This window comes from Centruroides sculpturatus, unplaced genomic scaffold (assembly GCF_000671375.1).
Source record: "Centruroides sculpturatus isolate CEXI.00-Female unplaced genomic scaffold, Cexi_2.0 scaffold489, whole genome shotgun sequence".
NCBI classification, from domain to species: domain Eukaryota; kingdom Metazoa; phylum Arthropoda; class Arachnida; order Scorpiones; family Buthidae; genus Centruroides; species Centruroides sculpturatus.
The window spans coordinates 421317-437602 of NW_019384739.1; the positions used below are offsets into that span (position 1 = coordinate 421317).

General features: G+C 35.5%; 1 protein-coding gene across 3 annotated transcripts in view; it reads right to left on the bottom strand.

Moving 5' to 3' along the window:
• The window catches only part of LOC111628338 (AMP deaminase 2-like), a 77510-nt gene extending 70884 nt beyond the window's left edge, over positions 1-6626 (bottom strand). For 2 of the 3 annotated variants that reach the window (XM_023372109.1, XM_023372108.1), the window contains exon 1: positions 6356-6626. In XM_023372109.1, the coding sequence (XP_023227877.1) occupies positions 6356-6446 (91 nt within the window). In that variant the 5' untranslated portion in view covers positions 6447-6626. The remainder of the gene's footprint in view (positions 1-6355) is intronic. The other variant, XM_023372110.1, reaches the window with a different exon arrangement.
• Positions 6627-16286: the final 9660 nt, after the last annotated feature.

A 16286-nucleotide genomic window follows, 5' to 3' on the forward strand; every position in this document is an offset into this window, starting at 1 on the left:
GTGCTGCTTGAGAGATCTTTTCGTACACCCAATATATATATGATCTCTATCAAACTTGTTGTCTTGAGTGGAATTTTATATAGCTGCTCTTTCTATGTCTGCTTGATCTTTCTCATTTCAAAACAGTTAATATATCTGATTTACATCTATAAGCAATTTTTGCATTAATATATGCTGCTATTTTTCAATATAAAGAATGTATATGGTGTTTGTATGTTAGAACTACACAGTAGGGAGAGGTATTCTTCTGGGGAATATTCCTCATTGAAGTTTTATTTAATTCATTTTCAAGTTAGTATATAAAATGGCAAGTGAACAGAGAAACTAAGGTTTTAGTATAGCCATGATTTTCAGCAATCTCTGCCATTCTTTCTATTTCTCTCTTTTTGTCTTGCTCTTTGTTACAATGCATGAGAGTCCTTCTAGAAAGTGCTCCAATGGCTGCTACTCTGTAGTTTTATGGGTTATTAGAGTTGTCTGGGATGTATATTGGAATAAAGCTCGGTTTGTGGTATATTTTAGTATTATATCGATTACCATTAAAGGTGATGCTGATGTCTAGAAAATGTGCTTCCTTATTATTCATTTGTTCTAATTCAATTATGCGCCCATATGGATTGTCATTTATACAGTTGATAAATACATCAATGTGTGGTGTAGTTTTTCGGATGATGCATATATCATCAATGTATCTTTTATACATTTCAATACAAGAAAAAAATTTGGAGATGATCTTGAGCTTCCAAGAAATGTGCTATAATTTCAGCTAGGTTGCATGACAGTGGGCTATCTATAGGTACCCTCCTTTTTAAAGGAACATCCTCCCATCTAATCGAAAGCAAGTGGTGTAAAAAAGCATACGAGATAATATCTCATTGAAATAGTCTAAAAGTACTTAGCAGAGATAAATTACAAACTTATAACACCTGTCCATTTGCTGAGAGAATTTTTTATTAACAAACATTTTCAGCCCACTCCCCTCGGCCATCATCAGGTTTTTAAATCTATTTGTGGAACATTTTCTAAAAACGGACTTAAAAACCTGATGATGGCCTATGGAAGTAGACTGAAAATGCTTGTTAATAAAACGTTCTCTCTGCAAATGCACAGGTATTGTAGTAAGTTTGTAATCTCATTAAAAATATCTCATCAAAGATTGAAATTTATTGATACAAATCAACGTATCAATAAATTTCAATTTTTTCTAAATGCCATATTTGCATTTTGTTCAAGTTGTATATAAATTTGGCCTTTGGTATTTGAACTAAATGTGTATGTATTGATATGTCTGCCTCTAAGGTTAGAGTGGATAAAGCAGTGGTGTTATTGTTTTTTTTTAATCAATATTGTACGATATTCGAGCCATTGATTCAAAGATCTTGTAGTGGTCCCTACCTAACTGTAATCACTTTGCTATTCTGTTATCAGTACTGTATAAACCCCTGAAAGATTCTGTTAATGATATCTTTGTTGTTGCAGATTAACCTGTATATGATTGGGCTTCTCTTGTATGTTATTGTAACTTAGTTAGTTCTGACAATCTTCTTGTAGTCACAAATTCAAATTTATAAGGCAGCAAGAGAGAAAACAGTCATCAACTATAGAGTACCGCTAAATGAAAAATCAAAATGTACGAGGGCTGTTTGGAAAGTTCGCGGCCTTGCCTATATGCGATACTGCAATCAATTTAATTTTTGGCGGGAATGATTCAGCCATCTTTGCTAAAGATACAATACCAATTTCCGCTTGATTTGTCATAAAGTTTTGCCACAACAGCTTAGCAGATAGTCAGTGTGCACATACTTTGTCAAAAATGGAGAAGATGGAGATTCATGCGGTAATAAAATACCTGACAAAAAAAGGGTTGATCCCATCTCAAATCAAAGCTGACATGGATGAAGTTTTGGGAGAGTCTGCTCCTTCATACACTACTGTGAAAAAATGGACAGCCCTTTTTAAGTCTGGCAGAGAGAGTGTGGAAGATGACCCTTGCAACGGACGGCCGTCAACTGCTGTCACTGAAGAAAATATCGACAAAGTTCACAATTTGGTGTTAGCAGATCACCGTTTGAAACGCGTGAGATAGCTGAGACAACAGGCATCTCTGTTGACTGAGTGCACCACATCCTAACCAAAAATTTGGGTATGACAAAGGTCTCAGCAAGTTGGGTGCCGCGTCTGCTGACTGCCAAGCAAAAAAGTGTTCACACTTTGATGTCAAAGGAGTGTTTAGACTTCTACCAGAAAAACCTACAGGATTTCTTGTGTCAATTTGTGACTACTGATGAAACGTGGATCCATTACTACACTCCTGAAACAAAAGAACAGTTACAGCAATGGAAACACCATAGTTGGCCACCACCAAAGAAGGCAAAGACAATTACATCAGCGGGGAAAGTGATGGCCTTGGTTTTTTTGGGATGCCAAAGGCATCATCTTTATTGACTACCTAGAAAGAGGAAAGACCATCAGTGTTGTCTATTACTGTGAACTTTTGGAAAAACTGAAGAAAGAAATCGAAGAAAAGAGGCCACACTTGAAGAAGAAAAAGATTCTGTTCTACCACGATAATGTACCTACACATTCCACCAGAATCACTGAACAAAAGATAAACAAACTTCGTTTCCAATTAGTTCCACATCCACCGTACTCACCTGATTTGGCCACCAGTGACTTCCACCTTTTCCCAAACCTAAAAAAATTCTTGGCTGGAAAGAGATTCCACTCAAATGACGAAGTCATCTCTGAAGTGAACGAGTATTTTGCACATCTTGACAAACCAACCTATTGTGATGGCATAAAAAAGCTAGAACATTACTGGAATAAGTGCATTGCTAACAAAGGAAACTACATTGAAAAATAAAAAAGTTTTAACATTATTCTTCAGGAACAAAAAATCAAATTCTTTCAATTTCCATAAAACAAAATTTGCTTGAAATGTTTCTAAACAATTGAATTTTCTTAAATGTCTAGCGTGCAAGCCTGTAAATAATTACAACAGATACAGGTTACTTGTACAAATATACACAAACTATATGTAATACATGAATAAATAAATAAATAAAAACAGTAACACAACTGTGACTAATTCTTTAACCATTTGTTCCTTTTTTACACTAAAATATTCATATTATGCCCGCTCTCCATGCCACTAAGACTTTACTCAATTCTCTAAAGTTTATCGCTTGTCCTTCCTGGTTAGTCTTGTGTATTTGCAATGCTTCTGCATATTTAAGGTGCTCTCATCCTGAATCTTTTGTATTACTTTAGTTCTTTCCCAATCCACTATGACCTCTGTCAGGTCTGCTATAATGTATGTCACTAGTGCAGTGACCAGCTGCTTGTTCTATATGTTCCTTTTATGCTTTTTTAACCTTTCTTTTAATGACCTCCCTGTGGCTCTGATGTAGTAGAGCTCTATAGCCAACGAATTCCACTTTCATTAGTTAATTATGAAAAATTGATTTAAATGTAATTTTTTTCAAGAAAAAATTAAATACAATAAAACACTAAAAATAATGATTTGATGAATGACATAATAAACTGGTCTGTAAAATAGTTTCCTCCATTCAGCTGCTACCACAATAGTTAATTTCCTATTGATGGTTGACTAAACTGATATAGAATTTATAAATTTTAAAAATATGAAATTTGGAAAACAAATCTTGAACTGACATGTGCAATCATGGCTCAATAACTTAATAATAAGCTAAAACATTTCTATTACATTTTGCAGTTTTACATCACTCTTAGTTTGTTGCAGTAAGATTCTGATCCCAGTTTTACTTTTTCATTGTTTTTCTATTGACTCTTTTAAGACTAAATTATGTTATCGAAACTATAATCAAAAGTCATAAATAACTCAAAACCAATTAGTGAAGGGTAGTGAAAAAATTATTTAGTCAAATTAGTAAAAAAAGCAAAACAGTTGATATCCACAGTAAAATATCCAAGATGTAAAAAATATTGCACAAGTAAAAATTATGGCTCCCTAATTAAAATCTACTTATTTCTTCTCATTGGTAAGATAAGCTGGGCACTTCCAAGCAATACCATATGCATTTACTTTCCAGCCACGATCCCATGTACAAGTGTTCAATAGTTTTATCTACTCAACCACTGGTGGGCCTTAAATTAATAGAAGTTATTTTCTGAAAATATAGAGCATGTTGCACAAGAAACACCTAACATTTTGCTATGAAAATGTCCATTATGGGTTAATATCATTTTAATATCTAAATTTAGTGAAGTGTCAGTTTTATAAGAAATTAATTTCTTTAGATACTAATTAATTAATTATTTTTCTTACTTTACATTTTACCAATAGTAAACTTTGAGTTTGGAATCACTGGAGTCAAAAAATTTTACTCACTCCGACAAAAACATTTGACTCCAGTGACTCAGACACCATCTCCACAACACTAGTTTAGACAATGTTTATAAACTGGTAATTTGACCTATTTCCTAGACTCATTAGACAACAGGTTTAGACAGTGTTATAATTCAAGTGGAAGTAATCATATTGTAATGAGATAAAAAAAAACTGGTGACCAGTGTTTACATTTTGTTTAAATTTTCTTTATATTTTTATCAATTATTTCTATGTATTAATTTTGTTATTTTTGTTAACCATTGCCATCATATATTATGTTTATTTTGTAATGGTGTATAATTTTGTATTTTTAAATTTTGATGTTCCATGCTCGTGCACAAAGAGCAATTTGAAAATGTGTTCTATCTCCAGATTTGTAACGTTCCATCTGCCATATTGCCTGAAGAAGACTGTTATATACAGTCGAAAGTGCTCATACTTGTTAGTTAAACATATTTACCAATAACGCCAATAAACAGTTTTTACATTTTCAATCATTTTTAGTCTTCTTATTTTAAAATATATACAGGTAACCCCCGTATAACACGGCACTTCTATAGCACGGATTCACTCTAACACGGTTCGAGAATTGGTACCATCCCCGTATAACACTGTACTGTTATAGCACAGATTCACTCTGACACAGTTCAAAAATTGGGCAAAACCCTCGTACAACATAAAATGTAATAAATTTTTACATACTTAAGTATACTAATAGTTCACAAAAATAATAATTTTCGTGAACTATTAGTATACTTAAGTATGTCAATTTTCTTTTCTCGTCTTCTGTCGACACACATGGTCCTTCTCGAAGCTTGTTTCAATGTTGTCAGATCTCGACGCTTCTGCTTCTGATGTTGCCAGATGTTTTTCCCTTATTCCATACTTGCTTTATTCTTCATAAGTGCTTAGCACGATATAAGAGAATTTAAAAAGATCTTTTAACTAGCAGCAAGCAATCTAAAATTACATACTTTTTGCAAAAGGTAAAGCATGGATCTGAAGATATTGCAGAAAAATGCTCAGAGGATAAGGATAACGTGCCAAAAACGCTCTCGGTTAATAGTGCTTTTAGTGATAACAAAGAGAACATTGTTTAATTTATATTAATATGTATGACTTAAGAAAATTTTAATAAAGATATTTATCTTAATTATGAAAATATAATAGCATGTTTTTTAATTTTTGGAACCTAACCCTCCTTTTCGTACTAGTTCTTTGTTTCGTATAACACAGATTCACATAACATGGCAATTTTTTGGAAGCTAACTACTGTGTTATACGGGGGTTACCTGTACTTTCATTTATATTTTAGTCTTTATATTGTTTTGTTTGTCACAAAGTCTTGTTTACAACATTCATCAAAGAAACAATTGTTTCTTTGATGAATGTTGTAAACAAGGGACTCCGGCCAACTCCGAAGGGCCACGTCCCGGTAAGGGTCCCGCCCGGAGGTACGGTTCCTTCGACTCTCTCGCTCCCGCAGACACGCTCGACGGATCCGTTAAGGTCACGCCGGTACCGTCAACGTCCGCAATCTCACTTTAAAAAACCGCCAGGAAGAAAAAAACAAGAAATTTTGATTTTCTAAACAAATATCTGCGGGGTATGTTCCTTAAATATCTTTCTTTCTTTTTCACTATTTACTAACGTATTAAATTTAGAGGGCATCCGGAAAAAATGTTTTGACCACGATGTGTAAATCATAATCATCGGCGAGTAGACGAAATATTTACAATATCGTCATACGCATATCAATACATTAGCCGTATGCTTACTAACGTGAAGAAATTGAAGCGGTCAGCAACGACGCAGGACATAATTTATCCGCCAGTTTATTGATAGCGCATTAGATCAAGACGTATTTCGCCAAAATCGCGGTATTTTTAGTACGCAAAAACATCCGGAGTAAACAACATACTTTTTTTTTTAATCGCGTTTCTACAAGAAAACTTCCCACTTACTAATTATAAAATTTAATACCTGACGTTAAAATCTCGACGTCGGAATCCGCAGTGCTGACGGTGGAACTGCTTTCGGGTACGTTCAACGGTAAGGACTCGAGATCGTCCATGAAGAAGCTACGAGATATGTACTCAACCTTCCTACTGTCGTATTAAAACAAATACGTCTTCAAACAGCTGATGGAAATAGAAAGTTATAGTGTTGCCAACCGTTCAATCGTACAATCGGAAATTCCCTAAATTGCGCATCTTCCGACATTTTACCGCTCCGAGATCGGTTTTTAAAATTCCGATCGAACGTTGTTTTTTTTAAAAAAAAAAGACGTGACGTTTCGTCAGATCTGTCTTATAAACGAGTCCTCCCTTTATTCAAATATTATATGGCAAACAAAAATAAATAAATCTATTTAACAGATATTTATATTTATACATGTATAATTTTTTCTGTTATTTTCTTATTTTCCGTTATTATTTTTTGTACTTAAATTTACGTATTCTATTTTTGGAACGCCGATGTTTTAAGCAAAAGGGAAAGAAGTTCTGAAAGAGTATACAAAAAAGTGCAAAGAAATCTGTTGATGAAATGCATTTATTAAGGATAAGTATAAGTACAGTATAGATAAGGACTAAACCATCTGTTCTATGGTTTAGTCCTTATCTATACTTTATCCAACACTGTAGCATGTATCATAAAGTATTTTTTAAAGACTTAATATTGTAAAAAAAAGTACAAAATAATAAAGACTTATACGAAGAACAATAATATTGTAATCTTCCTTGATCGTATTTCCAGTGATTATTAAAGGAAGATCAAATTGGTGAAGTCGACCTTTACGTACAGGCTACTTTCCCACGTATATTTATGCAAATCTGACAATTTAATTATTTACTTTGAAATGTTTAAAGTTTTACCAAAAAGTAATGAGTGAAGCGTTTAAAAGACTTCCGATTGCAAACTTTTTTCATTAAAAAATTTAGATTTTTTGAATAAGAACAATATTTTTATTGTCAATAAAATATGCAATTTAAAACCAATTACTGAAATCATAAAAATTGACATTAATGTCGACACATTTGAAAATGAATACAGTGGTACCTCAGGTTACGAACGCCCCAGCATACGAAATTTTCAGGATACGACATGAAATTCGAACATATTTTTGCTCCACGATACGAACAAAAACTCACCATACGACGTTACATTAGTTCGCATTTTTCATTTGTTTTTCTTACTACAGTTATTTTTTTAANGGTTGCTGTGATCAAATCTTTGCCCTGCGTCAGCTTATTGAGGAAAGGACCAGATGCGGCAAACGGACCATTGTCCTGTTCATCGATTTCAAATCTGCATTCGACTGTGTGCACAGGCCTGCGCTATGGAGAGCACTTGAGAATGAGCATGTCCCACAAAAAGTTATCACACTACTCAAGGAAGCCTACAAAGATTCCACCAGTCAACTGCGAATCCGGGGGGAACTATCTGAGGAGTTTACCATCCAGACAGGAGTTCGCCAGGGAGACGTGGTCTCTCCACTATTGTTTAATATTGTGGTGGATTCAATTATGAGGAAGACATTTGATGGGAAATGTGGTGTCCAGTTTGGGGATGGCCACTTTCTAACTGATCTAATGTTTGCCGACGACAGTGCCGTCTTCGCTGACAACGATGTAGTGGCCACAGATACGCTTTATGATATAGCCACTATCGCTCAGTCATATGGTCTTAAAATAAATGTGGACAAAACCAAAGTGCTTACAACGGATGGATCGCGGGCAACTGTTTACCTTAATGGAGTCCAAATTGAGCAGGTACAAGAGTTTAAATACCTTGGGTCACTGATCCAGGAGAAGAAAGTGGCATCGTCAAAAGAAACTCATGCCCGTATTGGACAGGCAGCCCATGCATTTGCCTCACTCAAATGGTGTGTATGGAGAAAGAAGAACATTTCTTTGATGACCAAGATCCGCCTGTTCCGTACACTAGTCATACCAATCCTTCTCTATGGGTCAGAAACTTGGACCTTGCTTAAGACAGACTTGGACAAACTTGAGACCTTTCAATTGAAATGCTTGAGACAGATTCTTGGTATCTCCCTTTGGGATCGCATCACCAACAATGCCATCCGGGCCAGATGCCGACAACAGCCATCTGTTAAGACACAAATTCAACAGCGACGGCTGAGATGGTTTGGCCATGTGTGCCGAATGGATTTTAACCGGATTCCCCACCAACTGCTCTTCCGACAGCGACCTAATCTGTGGAAAATCCAACACTCCGCACCTAAGAAAACATGGACTAAACACGTTGAGGAGGACCTCAAGAACCAACGGCTTGATCTGAACCAGGCAAAAGCGGCGGCCATGGATCGAGGGCATTGGAGGGGCATTGTGGAGAAAGCTCGACTTCCTGCGGCACCCACAGCAGCATACTGGTTGCGCAGACACCCGCAACCAAATGCCAGCTAGGGACAAAAGAAGAAGAAGAAGAAGAATCATATTGTAATGAGATAAAAAAAAACTGGTGACCAGTGTTTACATTTTGTTTAAATTTTCTTTATATTTTTATCAATTATTTCTATGTATTAATTTTGTTATTTTTGTTAACCATTGCCATCATATATTATGTTTATTTTGTAATGGTGTATAATTTTGTATTTTTAAATTTTGATGTTCCATGCTCGTGCACAAAGAGCAATTTGAAAATGTGTTCTATCTCCAGATTTGTAACGTTCCATCTGCCATATTGCCTGAAGAAGACTGTTATATACAGTCGAAAGTGCTCATACTTGTTAGTTAAACATATTTACCAATAACGCCAATAAACAGTTTTTACATTTTCAATCATTTTTAGTCTTCTTATTTTAAAATATATACAGGTAACCCCCGTATAACACGGCACTTCTATAGCACGGATTCACTCTAACACGGTTCGAGAATTGGTACCATCCCCGTATAACACTGTACTGTTATAGCACAGATTCACTCTGACACAGTTCAAAAATTGGGCAAAACCCTCGTACAACATAAAATGTAATAAATTTTTACATACTTAAGTATACTAATAGTTCACAAAAATAATAATTTTCGTGAACTATTAGTATACTTAAGTATGTCAATTTTCTTTTCTCGTCTTCTGTCGACACACATGGTCCTTCTCGAAGCTTGTTTCAATGTTGTCAGATCTCGACGCTTCTGCTTCTGATGTTGCCAGATGTTTTTCCCTTATTCCATACTTGCTTTATTCTTCATAAGTGCTTAGCACGATATAAGAGAATTTAAAAAGATCTTTTAACTAGCAGCAAGCAATCTAAAATTACATACTTTTTGCAAAAGGTAAAGCATGGATCTGAAGATATTGCAGAAAAATGCTCAGAGGATAAGGATAACGTGCCAAAAACGCTCTCGGTTAATAGTGCTTTTAGTGATAACAAAGAGAACATTGTTTAATTTATATTAATATGTATGACTTAAGAAAATTTTAATAAAGATATTTATCTTAATTATGAAAATATAATAGCATGTTTTTTAATTTTTGGAACCTAACCCTCCTTTTCGTACTAGTTCTTTGTTTCGTATAACACAGATTCACATAACATGGCAATTTTTTGGAAGCTAACTACTGTGTTATACGGGGGTTACCTGTACTTTCATTTATATTTTAGTCTTTATATTGTTTTGTTTGTCACAAAGTCTTGTTTACAACATTCATCAAAGAAACAATTGTTTCTTTGATGAATGTTGTAAACAAGGGACTCCGGCCAACTCCGAAGGGCCACGTCCCGGTAAGGGTCCCGCCCGGAGGTACGGTTCCTTCGACTCTCTCGCTCCCGCAGACACGCTCGACGGATCCGTTAAGGTCGCGCCGGTACCGTCAACGTCCGCAATCTCACTTTAAAAAACCGCCAGGAAGAAAAAAACAAGAAATTTTGATTTTCTAAACAAATATCTGCGGGGTATGTTCCTTAAATATCTTTCTTTCTTTTTCACTATTTACTAACGTATTAAATTTAGAGGGCATCCGGAAAAAATGTTTTGACCACGATGTGTAAATCATAATCATCGGCGAGTAGACGAAATATTTACAATATCGTCATACGCATATCAATACATTAGCCGTATGCTTACTAACGTGAAGAAATTGAAGCGGTCAGCAACGACGCAGGACATAATTTATCCGCCAGTTTATTGATAGCGCATTAGATCAAGACGTATTTCGCCAAAATCGCGGTATTTTTAGTACGCAAAAACATCCGGAGTAAACAACATACTTTTTTTTTTAATCGCGTTTCTACAAGAAAACTTCCCACTTACTAATTATAAAATTTAATACCTGACGTTAAAATCTCGACGTCGGAATCCGCAGTGCTGACGGTGGAACTGCTTTCGGGTACGTTCAACGGTAAGGACTCGAGATCGTCCATGAAGAAGCTACGAGATATGTACTCAACCTTCCTACTGTCGTATTAAAACAAATACGTCTTCAAACAGCTGATGGAAATAGAAAGTTATAGTGTTGCCAACCGTTCAATCGTACAATCGGAAATTCCCTAAATTGCGCATCTTCCGACATTTTACCGCTCCGAGATCGGTTTTTAAAATTCCGATCGAACGTTGTTTTTTTTTTTTAAAGAAAAAAGACGTGACGTTTCGTCAGATCTGTCTTATAAACGAGTCCTCCCTTTATTCAAATATTATATGGCAAACAAAAATAAATAAATCTATTTAACAGATATTTATATTTATACATGTATAATTTTTTCTGTTATTTTCTTATTTTCCGTTATTATTTTTTGTACTTAAATTTACGTATTCTATTTTTGGAACGCCGATGTTTTAAGCAAAAGGGAAAGAAGTTCTGAAAGAGTATACAAAAAAGTGCAAAGAAATCTGTTGATGAAATGCATTTATTAAGGATAAGTATAAGTACAGTATAGATAAGGACTAAACCATCTGTTCGATGGTTTAGTCCTTATCTATACTTTATCCAACACTGTAGCATGTATCATAAAGTATTTTTTAAAGACTTAATATTGTAAAAAAAGTACAAAATAATAAAGACTTATACGAAGAACAATAATATTGTAATCTTCCTTGATCGTATTTCCAGTGATTATTAAAGGAAGATCAAATTGGTGAAGTCGACCTTTACGTACAGGCTACTTTCCCACGTATATTTATGCAAATCTGACAATTTAATTATTTACTTTGAAATGTTTAAAGTTTTACCAAAAAGTAATGAGTGAAGCGTTTAAAAGACTTCCGATTGCAAACTTTTTTCATTAAAAAATTTAGATTTTTTGAATAAGAACAATATTTTTATTGTCAATAAAATATGCAATTTAAAACCAATTACTGAAATCATAAAAATTGACATTAATGTCGACACATTTGAAAATGAATACAGTGGTACCTCAGGTTACGAACGCCCCAGCATACGAAATTTTCAGGATACGACATGAAATTCGAACATATTTTTGCTCCACGATACGAACAAAAACTCACCATACGACGTTACATTAGTTCGCATTTTTCATTTGTTTTTCTTACTACAGTTATTTTTTTAAATGTATTACTTGGCTTTAATTTGAGTATGTTTTTCGCGTTGGAACGAATTATTTGGTTTTACATGTAATCGTATGGGAAAAGATGATCCACCTTACGACATTTTCATGATACGATCTCAGTTTCGGAACGGATTAATTTCGTATCCTGAGGTACCACTGTACAAAAAATTAGTTTATTTAAAATTTGACGAAGACCCCGGTAATACTTGTGATTTATGGACCCGAATAGCGGAAATAGTCTGTTTTAAAACGTATTATTTTTTTCGTTTTATATTAATATTTATTATAATTATATATTGTTCGTGTTGTTAACAATTCAATTATTTTTTCTTAATTGTTTTCTTAACACAACTATTATGTGAACAACTTTTCTTGTATTGTATCAATAAATTTGTTCTGTATAATAAAGCCTTTCTACGATTTGGAAATTTGTGTTTGTTGAGTAGCGACTTTCAAAATATCTGTGGCGAAATCAGCGACTTTTATTTTAAAATGCAGAGACATTTATTTACGAACGGTTGGCAATACCGCCTGTTACTGACTGCACTTTTTCGTCACGGCTGATAGGCTTAAATGGCACTTCCTCCCGATAGCTAATTTGTCCATTTCGTCAATAGACGAGTGGTTTTGTGTGGCGTCGTTCCGGGTCGGTGCATTCTCGATTTTTTAACCCTGTGCCAAAAAGGGCGAAAACCCAAATCCGGGACGTCTTTCGCTTAGTATCTCGGGACCGAACGAAGATTAAGAAACGAATTTCCATCCGGTAACCGGGTAGACCGAGGGCGACCGTGCCGTTAAATTTCGCCTGCCCCGAGCGGAAGTACGACGCGTCGTATCACCGGCCGGGCTGGGCCGGAATTCCGCGCCCATCGGAATTAAAATTTTTATTACGATATTTTTAGAAAGTCTCTAAATGAAGCCTTTTTCCGGCTGCAATTTGAAAAAAACTGTAGATCTTCCCAGTTGTCCGACTTTCCTTAATCCGCAGAACGGAGTTAGATAGATGGAGTTTAGACCAGATACGGTAAACTTTCGGGCGGGAGATCCCGATTAACTCTATAAGAACGTCCCACGCGAACCGGAAGTCACGTTACTTCCATTAAAAACTTTTTCCCACAAAGGCGATAGATACAGGACCTGACATGACTCTACCGTTGGAAAAAAGCACTACGTAAGGAGGCAAGCCACTAGTAATTTGAGGTGGAGAGCATATACCGTAAGACACCGCTTAACGCGGGGGGATGCGTTCCTGGACGATTTGTCGTCTAGGAAACGAAACAGCTTTGTCGCGCTAAACGAAACAGCTTTAAACGAGGTCATTTTAACATAGAGTAAATAGGGGTAGGGGAATACGCGACCAAAAATAAACAAATTCTACTTTAATTTTAAGTTAGCTTTATATTAATTGGCATAAGCACAAACATATGCACACAGAAATGTAAAGTTCATTTTTTGTGAAGAAGGTCCTGGCTCTTCTGAAATTCTTGTTTTTTGAGATAAAGTCATATAGTTTCATTTGTCACTTTTTTTTATTTCCTTGAGCAAATATCGATAGCAGGAGATCGCTCGTTTTGCTTTTGCACTCCTTTCAAAATCTGGATCATTCGCTACAATTTGATCACCGATTTTGGTTACCATTACCAAACTTTTACTAAGGAAATCTGTAGAGAAATTCTTTGGGTTCTTCGTTTTTAGAAACTCTGTTTTCCAGTTCTGCATGAATTCCTTGTTCTGCCAGTTCTCGAAGGTGGTCATTGGTAGGGCTCTCACCAGAAACCTGCGGTAACTCTTCAATATCCCGCTCGTCTACATCTCCTAGTCCCGCTGTATCGAGTAGGTCGAGTTTGGTCAACCTAACGATACAGCGATAGGCTCTTCTCGTCGAGAATTCTTGGATACCTTCAGCCATAACTTCTTCCACACTTCGTGCATTTATCTGTTAATGCTTGCCAAGCGAAGCCGATATTTCCTACCACATCTATGATGATATATTTTTTCCAAAATTGCACTAAACAAACATAGATTTATAAAAAGTATACCTTTTTGCCACCCTTTTCTGATTGGTTCGTGTTCGTAAATAATCGTATTATATATGAATCAAAGAAATGACGCGATAATTTAAATCGGCGTAAATTTTGAGCTATTTTTTAAGGCTTCGAGCAGACCGCGTTATATCGAATTAGCATTAAGCGGAGTCTTACTGTATTTTAAATTAAATAAATTAAAAATGAGTAAATGTTGTAGCCCGGCCCGGTGACCGTGTCGCAATAATTGCTCCTTTACCCTTATATTATTACTGTGATTATTAAACAATCAACAAAATTGTTTTTAACCACCCACGGTAAGGACGAAGCCGCCCGCGATTTTAACTTCCTGGCCAGATAATTTTTTATTTAACAGCGCAATCGTTTGGTACGCATTTCTCGGTAAGCAGCATCGTTCCTAATTATTACCTTTGGCCTCGCGGTTCGTTTCCGGTGGAACAAAGTTGGGCATTTGGCATAAAGGTTTTTGTCCCGTAGGAACGAGGGTGAAAGAAAAAAAGATGGCGGCGCCCTTACTATCGATAGTATCGTGATATAAGGATCTATGATTTTAAAATATACGTTTGTAAAAACAAAAGGATCTCAATTGTAAAATTTAGCCATAAAATAGATTATCTTGCCGACGGAGCATTCAAAGCAGCCACGAAAAAAATTAGAATGCCGGCTACCATCCGAAAAAAATTCGAGAAGACACGATAGCGAGGTTGCAGCCGAAGTTTTCATCTCTAAAACGTCAACGTCGAACTTCGAGCGGCGCTTACAAGATAGCGGCTCTCGACGTTCGACATTTACGTTTTAGAGATGAAAACTTCGGCAGCAACCTCGCTATTACCACTTGCGCTTTCACAACTTTCAAATTTTCATTCATAAAATCACATAATTGTCCCTAAAACGGAACTATCCGAGCCACGGAGGACGCCATGTTGCTTTCCACCGTAAACTACTACTACAAGCGGCCATTTTTACTGTCCGACGGTCGTACTCGGGCCGGAATATAGGAATGCGTTCCGCAGAACTTTTAAACGAATGCCGCTCGCGAGGAGTTACGTGGAGGAATAAGAACCTACCCTTGTATGTTTAGCTGCGGTGGCTACAATACTAGTGTCAATCGAACTTTGAATGGTATCTATTATCTAGATGCTTGCCATTAGAAGCGTTGTACTCTGAGACAATAAGTAGGCTTTGAGAATTATTATTAGACGAATTATCACCGAGAATTATTAATACATTTTAATGCTTTTAAAATTTACTTTCTAGCGAACGCAATTACGAGTTGGCGTGTAAACTAAGGAAACCGCGTCCAAAGACATGTAAAACGTTTACAAATGAATTTTTAAAACAATTATTGAGTAGACAATACTTACAAGATGTGTCTTTTCATTCAGTCCTTTCAAACGCACTTGAGGAAATAACAATTCTAAGGAGGAGCCGACCTTTTACTTGAGGCTACTCATCCGCCTCCAAATGTAAAATAGTTAAAAATTTCCCTCCGGCGGTGGCAATCATAAAAATTAAATTAATCCTTTTTTTTAAATAATCACGTACGGACCATATTTATTTCAAATATAAATCTTTATTTAAAAGAAGGTACAGTACATTTACGCTAGCCAACATACATCAGACCTCTCATAAGTACAGATAATACATACAAATGAAAATACTGTGAAAGAAATTATATAAATGAATAAAAATTGAGTAACATTCAATCAATATAATATAATCACTGGTTTGCATTTCTTACATCAAGTATCTGCATTATAGAAGCATTCTATAACCAGAAATGCATAATAGTGTGATGTTTTAAAAGAATTGAGAACATTATGACGAAAAGTTACGGGTACTATGATGATGTCACAATAAATAATCGCTGATTAGAATTACAGTAGTTCGGTTTTTGGTTACGGCAACGCGACACGTGAACGATCTGCCAGGGGATATAACCAAAGAATTTTATGGGAAGCTAGACCCTACTTAGGTGGCGAAACCCAGAAAACTCGACGTGGCCAGCCCGTTTACCATGTCCGAACCCACGACTAACTACCAGTATTTGGCAGTTTTATCCATTCGGCTACTGGAGGGTGTTTATAACAATTAAGAAAGTACTATTCACAAATGAAAAAACACGAGTTGTTAGATGTGGAAAATTAAATACTTATAGACTTTTCACTTAACACTTTCGACTGCACGCAGGCAAGTTCTATATCCTACCTGCCTCAGTAATATTTATTGCGCGTCTATTTCGCGCTGTATCATTGTCGCAGTAATTAAGTGAATATAATATGTATATTATGAAATTATATACTTTTTAATAAGGATTATATGTAGTTTATTATTTTGTTAA